Source organism: Taurulus bubalis, assembly GCF_910589615.1.
Source record: "Taurulus bubalis genome assembly, chromosome: 3".
NCBI lineage: Eukaryota > Metazoa > Chordata > Actinopteri > Perciformes > Cottidae > Taurulus > Taurulus bubalis.
In genome coordinates, this window is record NC_136591.1 from 42529646 (window position 1) to 42539504 (window position 9859).

General features: G+C 45.0%; 1 protein-coding gene across 1 annotated transcript; it reads left to right on the top strand.

Annotated features, from left to right (window-relative positions):
• The first annotated feature begins 867 nt into the window (after positions 1-867).
• On the top strand, positions 868-4446 carry LOC306733709 (C-type isolectin Sp-CL4-like). The gene is made up of 6 exons (XM_079214989.1): positions 868-897; positions 1069-1178; positions 1256-1380; positions 2236-2358; positions 2452-2560; positions 4252-4446. Exons 2-6 carry the CDS (start codon positions 1106-1108, stop codon positions 4317-4319), a joined length of 498 nt encoding a protein of 165 aa, XP_079071115.1. The 5' UTR covers positions 868-897; positions 1069-1105; the 3' UTR covers positions 4320-4446.
• The last annotated feature ends 5413 nt before the right edge of the window (positions 4447-9859 follow it).

Sequence of the window (9859 nt, forward strand, 5' to 3'; positions counted from 1 at the left end):
TGATTGACAGGTTGAAACACCAGACCATAAGCAGGGGATGCTTTAGGGCGGGGCTACCAGGTGATTGACAGGTTGAAACACCAGACCATAAGCAGGGGATGCTTTAGGGCGGGGCTACCAGGTGATTGACAGGTTGAAACACCAGACCATGAAGCAGGGGATGCTTTAGGGCGGGGCTACCAGGTGATTGACAGGTTGAAACACCAGACCATAAGCAGGGGATGCTTTAGGGCGGGGCTACCAGGTGATTGACAGGTTGAAACACCAGACCATAAGCAGGGGATGCTTTAGGGCGGGGCTACCAGGTGATTGACAGGTCGAGACACCAGGCCATAAGCAGGGTGCTTCAGGCTTCTGGAAGTCTTGAGCGTTGGCTCAGGCAGCCAACGCCCTGTTGACTAATGTTTGTCGTCCCCAGCCTTCAACCTTTAGTACTCAGCGTCTCTTTGGTGGTTCTCGTCAACGTGAACTCCCTCAGGCGCCAACGTCTTTCCACGTTAAATGCGTTCATAGTTTAAAAGCTCGTCAAACATCTGAACAGCCTGTCGGCCCGAGGCGCTCCTGAACCGAACTCAGGAGATCCTTCGTCGTCTCACAGAGAGACAGGACGTGAGGGACGGTTGGAAAGGACCTGAACCAACAAGCTGTCAACGGAGCTCAGAGGTTTCCTTAATGGTAGAAAGGAGTGAAAATACAAATTAAGTTATTTATGACGCAGTTAAAGTCTCTAAGTTCCTCTGAGGTGTGTGAATACTTTCTGTGTTTGTCCTCACAATGAATCCTATGTTAATGATGATGACGTTGACGTGTCCACAGGGCACGAGTGGAGCGCTTAAGAAGAGGAAGAGCCGCCTGACAGTCAGAGCGAAGGGCAACGAAGAACTGAACACACCTGTGGTGATCTTCTTCTTCTTCTTCTTCTTCTTCTTCTTCTTCTTCTTCTTCTTCTTCTTCTTCTTCTTCTTCTTCTCCTCCTCCTCCTCTGTGTTTCAGGATATCTGAGCAGGGCAACAGCTCTGGGGTCGATTGTCTTCAGTATTAATTCCTCTGCTGCCGTCACATTTCCAGATCTCATTTCCTGCTGAGGGCCGAGCGTTAGAGAGCCATGCGCCTCGCTGTGGTGACCGCCGTGCTGCTGCTGGCGGGCTTCCTGAGAATCGAGTTGGCCAGACCTCACCGTAAGCACCGCCCCGTCACCGCCACGTTACTGAACTGCAGGAACTCGGGGGTCATCTCAGCACTTGTGGTCCCGCAGGTCAGGGACCATCCAGACTCTGTCCCAGGGTTTCTGAAAAGCCGTGTGCAGCCGGATGGACGCGCTTCGACGACCACCGCTGCGTGAAATTCATCGAGACTCTGAAAACCTTCCAGGCTGCGCAGGTGATGCAAACACAAACCAGCGTACCTTCTGAGCCCGAGGAGGCTCTGGGGCTTCTGTGCCTCTTCCCCCCGTGTTCAAGTAGTCGTATGAACCCCAAATGAGTTCTAATACTTGTGTTATTTTATACGATTTTTTTAAGAAAAATCCCTTTTATAGCATGATTCCCCAAAAATGCCTCCTTGAGCAGTCACCGAGTTTCAGTTTCAACTGCATGGTTCAGGGCCTTAACAACATCCCACACACTAATAAGACCTTTCTGGAAATATTAGGGGCTAAAGAATCAGAATATGCAACATAATCCCAATCCGCCAAAGCATTGGCATGTTAGGAAGGAGTTTCAGTTAAAAAACTCTGTCGATCGGTTCAAAAATTAAAAGATTACTTATTTTATGCCAAAACATTGTCCGATTTAGGCATGCTGGGTATTGAAATGTTCAGCAGCTTCCGTATGTGCTGATGACGCGGTTTTAGAAATGTGGGCCGACCAGGGAGGACTCAGGACTCATAAATATGCGCCTTTGTGACTTTACAGGTACTAATAGGGGGTTTATAAGACGTCGTAAGGGGTGGGTTTAGTGAAAAGTTTACGGAGTTTACGTAAGTACTTTAACTTAACGCTTACTTGCATTTTTGTATTCTCTTCTCACAAGGGCTACGGTATTGTAGCAGTTTAAATGAAGTTAAACAACCATGTGGTTGCGGAGATAATTAAGTTTCCGCTATTAAAAACAAGATTATTTTTTCTTTTCTTTTTGCGAAAATGAGGCGCTGGGTGTCTTGGGGTAAAAAAGGTTTATGAATCCATCCTCATCCGTGCTGTGAGACATTTGTATGTCTTTCTCTGTTGGTTTCAGGACGTGTGCCGCGACCTCGGTGCAGACATGCTGTCGGTCCACAACGAGGTCCAGCTGAAACTTGTATTCTGTCAGACCTGGATCACCAGAAGAGGCTTTTGGCTCGGAGCCCAAAGATCCGGGGTAGGCAGTGAACGCCTCATTGAGATCAGACACGTTGGTCATTGAACCTATCGACGGGTGAGTAATCCTCACGGTTCCGTTTCTTTCTCCCAGTCGGGGTTTGAATACTTGGACGGATCGGACTTCGACTACAGCGGATGGTCTCGCGGGCAGCCGGACAACACGGGCGGCCACGAGGACTGCGTGGTGATGAGACCCCGAGGTCAGGGACGAGGTTTACTTATGAATATGAACAACACACTGACTCTGAATGATTGTGTCTGTCGCACAACGAGCCTCACGAAGAACCAGTCACACAAAGATGAGTTGTAAACGGCACATAAGAAGTTTTAACCCTCACAGACCGAATCTGTGGAGATGGTTTAAGGCAAGGCAAGGCAAGTTTATTTGTAGCACATTTCAACAACAAGGCGATTCAAAGTGCTTCACATAAAACCATTAAAAGCATCACAACATAATGCAGATTTAAAAACAGTTAAGAAAACATTAAAACAGTCAAAAAGCAAAATAAAAGTAGAAAAAGCAACATAAAAAATAAAAGTTGAATAAAAGTTGCAGTGCAGTTAAAGAAATAAAATGCAGTAGTGATCAAATATTTACTTAACAATAACACTAATTAATAACTATTATTATAATAACTTTATTGATATAGCAGCTTTACAAAGTGCAGACAAATGAAGATGAGAGTTAAAAGGTGCCGTGGCACCTACGAGCTGCCACTAGTTTTTGCGGCAGCTGCCACTAGTGCGGCAGTTTCTACTGTTTGAGGCAGCTGCCACTACTTCCGCTTTGGATAGGTTTCGTGACAGTTTACCCTTTATTATTTTTCGTTATTTGACAATATGTGACATTGCATTAGGGTTCTGTTTGAGAGTGCCGCTGGTAACAGTCTTGGATCTCCGTGGTCAAATCACAGACACTGACATTTCAGGAAACACATTCAAGCGAGCGGAGAGATCCACGTGACACAACATCCGGTTTTCAAAATACTGACTGATATGAATGTGTTCAGAACACATCCAAACATTTTAACTGTACTAATTCAGATATTTTACAAAAATATAAGTAAAAGTCCTACATCGGGTTGCACAACTCAGCCAATAGTCATACCTTCCAGGACCTTAATGTATTGTCAAATACACTACGACATTACATTACGACAAATAAAGGTTAAGCTGTCGCAGCACCTCTCCAAAACAGCGGCACTTCAAACAGAGTCAGCTGGGACATAGGAATATATGCCTTCCAGGACCTTAATGTATTGTCACATATTAGACCTTCCAGGACCTTAATGTATTGTCACATATTAGACCTTCCAGGACCTTAATGTATTGTCACATATTATCCCTTCCAGGACCTTAATGTATTGTCACATATTAGACCTTCCAGGACCTTAATGTATTGTCACATATTATACCTTCCAGGACCTTAATGTATTGTCACATATTATACCTTCCAGGACCTTAAGCAAGTTGCGGCACCTGTCTCCCAAACAGAGGCAGCTGCCTCAAATAGTAGAATCTGCCTCAAAAACTAGTGGCACATGAGTGGCAACTCGTAGGTGCCGGACTGCTGCCTCTAAAGTAGTGGCAACTGCCCCGGCATCTGAGACGTGCCACCAGAAATGCCTCAACGAGGTGCCGGTGCCACAATTTGAGCTTGCCCTCTTTCTAAAAGTGATCAAACAGATCAAACAATGAAATACATCGATACTAGAGGAACAAACTAAGAAATAAAATACCACAATTAAGGATTAGTGTGACTCAATGTGTGAAGTTACGAGAGTATTCTGTTTGAATGCTGACAGTGTGTTTATTAATATTAATAATAATAATAATAATAATAATAATAACAAACCACTGAAAGGATGTTCCGTGTTTCTTGTTCTCAAAGGCGGTCCTTCCTGGAACGATCTAAACTGCTCCGAGAAGAAGAGCGTCGTGTGCGCCAAGAAGATGTGATCGTCACCAGATTATCAATCATCTGATCAGCAGATTGATAATCATCTGATCAGCAGGAGGACCTGCTGTTTCATTAAACCTGCAAAACACAAGCTTCTATTAACTTTACTGTAATAAACGCTTCAGCATTTGTTGTTGATTTCTCTCTTCTGGATTGATGACTAATCTGTAAAAACCTGATGCTGTATGAACTCTCTGTCTCCTATCTGACTGCTCGTGAGACGCCACAGGAACTAGTTCTCTCAGGACCTCAGTAATCAATCAGAGTTCACTTCACGTAGATTTATTTGTAACACACAGTTTTACAAATAAAACGAGTTGAGTCCGGTATCAGAGACAACATCCTCCTTCCACATCGGTCTTTCCCAACTCCCAAACAGACACATTATTTCTAACATTCAGTTCAGGTACCGCCCCTGAACGTGTCTCACACCGACATTTTATGCATAATATAAAACTACAACACAGGACTTAATATTACGCAATATTATAAAACATTTTCCTTCCACGACTGTAACAGAGTATTTTGACTGTGCAGTATAAATACTTTTATTCTAAGAGTATTTTTTTACTGATTTAGAAGTACTTTTACTGTATCAGTATTTTTACTATCTAGTATAAGTACTTTTACTGTGACAGTATGTTTTACTGTGTACTATAAGTACTTTTATTGTAACAGGATTCATACTGTGTAGTATAAGAACTTTTACAGGTTGAATCAAGTACAAGTACCTCAAAAGTACCGGCGCTTTCCTGATGGAAGGCGCCAGATGTTTGGTTTCTCTTTCTCCTTCAGGCCACTTTATATTCCGTCATTATTTCTTTATTAACATTCAGAATAAAAAACTATGTTTTTAATTCAAACAAAAACAACTTCCAGTATGTAAAGAAAAAAAAAGAAAAAATACACAAATGTAAACAACTTCTCTTCAGGAAACATTACAAACTATTCCCAATTAAACAAAATACTTTGGACCAGAATTCAGTACAAATGCTCTGAATCACTTTATATATTTTGGACCTCAGATTTAATCGGTCGAATAAAACCATGAAAGTATAAGTCACAGAAGTAAAGCACCGAATGTGGATCAATCCGCCGCTGAAAATAGTCCCAGACAACGACTCCTTTGATAAAGAAGCAGCCGTTTCATCTTTTTACGCTGGACGGTGTCGAGACCGTTGATCTCAATTTACTGGTCAGTCTATGTTCCAACCCTCACCTATGGTCACGAACTCTGGGTCGTAACCCGAAGAACGAGGTCTCGGATAAAAGCGGCTGAAATTAGTTTCCTCTGTAGGGCTCAGTCTTAGAGATAGGGTAGGGTTTTTGATCCGTAAAAGGTTCACGGTGCATTCAGGGCCTTGTTAAGAAGATTCTCGGTGGGTTCGGGAACAGCCCCCTCCCCGTGGCTCCTCATGTGCGTCTTCAGGCAGTGGCTCTGCGTGAAGACCTTGTCGCAGACGGAGCACTCGTAGGGTCTCTCCCCGTTGTGCGTCCTCATGTGCACCGTCAGGTGCTCCTGCCGCGCACACGGCTTCCCGCACACCGTGCACACGAACAGCTTGATGCCGCGGTGGCTGCGCTCGTGGTTGCTCAGGTGCGTCTTGCGCTTGAAGAAGCGGCCGCACTCCGAGCAGCCGTACGGCGCCTCGCCCGTGTGCACGCGCATGTGCGCCGTGCGCTCGCCGTTGGACGAGAAGCCCTTGCCGCAGACGGTGCAGGCGAACGGCCGCTCGCCGCTGTGCGTGCGCATGTGCGCCCTCAGCGTGCCGTTGGACACGAAGGTCTTGCAGCACACGTGGCACAGGAACGGCCGCTCGCGCACCGTGTGCGTCTTCTCGTGAGACTTCAGCGAGCATAAGAGCTTGAAGCGCTTCCCGCAGACGCCGCAGCCGTGGCGCCGCTCCCCGGAGTGCGTGGCCTTGTGCCGGGTGAGCGAGCGCAGGTCGAACAGCGACTTCCCGCATACGGAGCAGTGGTACCGGTCCCGGCCGGTGTGCACCTTGGCATGCGACCGTAGCTGCCTCTGCAAGCCAAACGCCTTCGGGCAGGTGTCACACTTGTAGGGTTTCTCCTCCGAGTGCAACAAGCGGTGGTGGTTGCTCAGGCTGGACCCATGGGGGAAGGCCTTGCCGCAGACGTCGCATTTAAACGGCCGGTCACCCGTGTGCAGGGTGGTGTGGACCTTGAGGCCGTCGGCGCTAATGAAGGACTTCCTGCAGTACGAGCAGTCGTAGGTCTTTTTGTACTTTTTTAGAGCGTCTTCAGGGCGTCCGCAGACTCCAAGCGCTCGCCGCACATGCCACAGGCGCCGCGTGGCTCCAGGCGTGTTTAATGAGACTGACGGTTGCTTGATACCAAACGCCGCACACCTGACACGCCTTCTTTCCGTCATCTCCCTCTTTGGCTCCTCGTTTCCTCTTCGTCTTCCTCTTCGACGTCTGCAGCGACTCGGGTTCCCAGTCGTCGTCTCCGTCCAACGCCTCGCCGTCATCCTCGTCTTCGGCGGCTTCCTCCATTTCCACTTCCTGTTGCAGTGCTGAACGTGTTGAACAGAGCTGTGGAGCCAAAGTGGTAGATTAGTAATCAATATCAGCTCGTCCGGAAACAGTAATACTAATACTTTTAATTAATACCAATTAAAACACGATGTCTGAATTAAACTAGCGTTATAAGTAGTACTTTTAGAAGTAATTCAAAGCACTCTATTAAAATTACCTTGAGTCTGGTTCATCACTCTTCATCGTGGAGCCTTCATCGCTTCTCTGTGAAAGGTGAAGCTCCGCCTCCTCCTCGTCTCTTGTCTGCAAGGGTTCATGTTTTTAAGGAAATCGAGGCCTTAAAAAGGGACAGTGCACCCAAAACTACATGAGCTCACGGTTACTGCTGGATAACTTTAGGATGTACTGTCCCTTTAAGAGTTTTATCAGTCAGAGGAGGAAGAAGTATTTGGCTCCTTTACTGCACTAAAAGTACTAATTCACACTGTAAAAATAGCAAAGGTATTGATTGATCAGTCAAATGTAAAAAGTACACCATGTACCTCTGAGATGTAGTAAGCAGCTGGGCTGCCTACTGAAGTAGAGTACTAGATGTACAAATACCACAGTGAGTACCTTGGGTCTGATGTAGATCAGGGTCTTGTCTCCGGGGGACCTGGTCCTGAAGATCTCTTCGGGGGTCAAGGTCTTCACTAAGAGCCTCTGGAGTCTTCGGCTTCGGTCCGACTTAAAGACGCCAAACGGTTTCTGAGGATCCAGCTGAGGAAACTGGGACCTCAGCAAGTCCAGGAAGTCCTCCTCCCGGAGTCCACGAGGACACCTCACCTCCTGGACCGGGTACTTGTCCAACACTGAAACGAGAGGGGGTGGGGATCAGCGGGGGGAACCGGATCACCTGAGAACCTGAACCCTGAACGCGTCGCTCACCTTTATGAGGCAGCACGTCGACCCGCGAGTCCTCCAGCACGCAGACTCTGAGGACGTGGTGGGTCGGCTCCTCGCCGAGGCGGGGTCGGCCACGCCCCCTCCTCCTGTCAGACGGCACCGAGGGAGACGAAAACCCGGAGGACACGCCGGGGGGTTCGCCACCCGCTTCTTCATTGAAGCTCCTCCTACTTTTGTCAAAGAACCGACAAGCTATATCTTTATTTTCTGTCATCGCTCAAAATAAAAAATCTGAAAACTAAATCTTCAATTAGAGATCACATGTGACGAACGCTTCGGTCAGAAAAAGGAACAAAAAACAAAGCTTTAAATTGATTTTTATTCTCATTTAAAATCCCAAAGAAACCGTTCACGTGAACCGGATTCTGTGGAATGTTTCTGGGTTTCATTATCCTCGCGAGGAATCATCTATTTTACGGCCTTCTGTCCGTCCGACGGAGTCCAGACATGCGCGCCCATCCCATCCTCGTCACCAATTTGTGGTGGAAATTAATAGTTTCCTTGAGGGTCTCATTTAAAATCTCAAATCCCAAAGAAATTGTTTACGTGAACCGGATTCTGTGGAGTGTTTCTGCATTTCGTTACCCGGTGACGGCTTCGGTCTCATCCGCTGATGTCGTGGCCGATCCGGACGGAGATCTAGGACCAGGTCCCTAGAGACCAGGACCAGGTCCCTGGAGACCAGGACCAGGTCCCTGGAGACCAGGACCAGGTCCCTGGAGACCAGCACCAGGTCCCTGGAGACCGCTAGGTCTTCAGTGCTGCTCTGAGGAGCCTCTCCGCTCTGAAACTCCAGTCAGAAAACAAGCATTTTAAAAGTTGTTTGCGTGTCTTCGTGGGTGGCTGTCTTTTTAAGTAAATTTATATTTGTAGGCATGTTTGTTTTTCATATTTCTTCATGACTGGATGTGAAATATTTAATAACTCCACTTAACTATTTCTCTATTTGCCGAATTATAAACCAAAATATGATGTTACGCAACTCAAGCAATTACTATGAATGACCTTTAATGTTTACCTCGTTATATTTTTTGCATTGTGCATATTTTCTGTTCATTGATTTTAGATATATTAACGTTATAAATATCCGACAGAAAAGTGTTTCACAGACGCCGTGAGAAAGATAATTATGTTCCTCAGTTATAAACACAGAGAGAAAACTATAAAATGCATCACTAAATCACAACATATTTAATCAAGACTGAGACATATTTGTATATTTGTTGCTGTTGTTTAGAAGTAATAAACTATTTAGGGGAAAGAGCTGTGCGAGTTCTGTGAAAAGGTACAGTGGGGACACCTGCTGGCCAGTCTCTGGTATTGCACCCCACCAATAAAGGATCTACTGCTGATGAAGGATAATAAATATATATATATATATATATATATATATATATATATATATATATATATATATATATATATATATATATATATATATATATATATATAATTGCTTCAAATGTGTGTATATACATATACACACATTTGAAGCATTTATTTTGGGGGGAAACACAGAAAAACTACAGATTTCTCTTATTTATGCTTTATGGGAGAAGCTGAGTTATTATATGAAGGCAAAATAGAAAAATTACATGAAAGTCATCAGATGGCTGAGTGCATGCAGAAAGATGTATTCAAGCATTTAGGCATCATGTTTATGAATAATAAATAAATTACTTGATGCGAAAATTCCATATGTAATATTGAAACATATACCAAAGACAAATACAAAGTAAATGTTTGCATTCATTAATTGCAAAATGTACATTTCTCTTTTATTCAGCTCTTTTATTTATATTAAAACATATATTAGTTTTGCATTTTGTATCCATTTCTTTAACATTTATCTAAATGTTATGAAATAAATGAATTACATTTTATACTTTAATTCTCGTTATTGTGGATTATTTCCTGATTTAACTGTTTATTCGCTTCTTTATAACACTTTGTGATCCTGTGACTCATCGTGTTTGTTTCCCTCCGGACATCATTCAGAGACGCACCGCCGCACAACCCGGAACCACACCGCGCGTCGCGCTGTTGTTGTTGTTGTGCCCGGACCTCGCGGCTGTGGCGGACTAGAACCCACG

Bases quoted from the DNA above. Each gene is read 5' to 3' on its own strand.
- LOC306733709 (XM_079214989.1), top strand. From the start codon at position 1,106: ATGCGCCTCGCTGTGGTGACCGCCGTGCTGCTGCTGGCGGGCTTCCTG. The intron at 1,381-2,235 runs GTGATGCAAACA...TGTTGGTTTCAG, and splicing joins AAACCTTCCAGGCTGCGCAG to GACGTGTGCCGCGACCTCGG. The intron at 2,359-2,451 runs GTAGGCAGTGAA...TCTTTCTCCCAG, and splicing joins TCGGAGCCCAAAGATCCGGG to TCGGGGTTTGAATACTTGGA.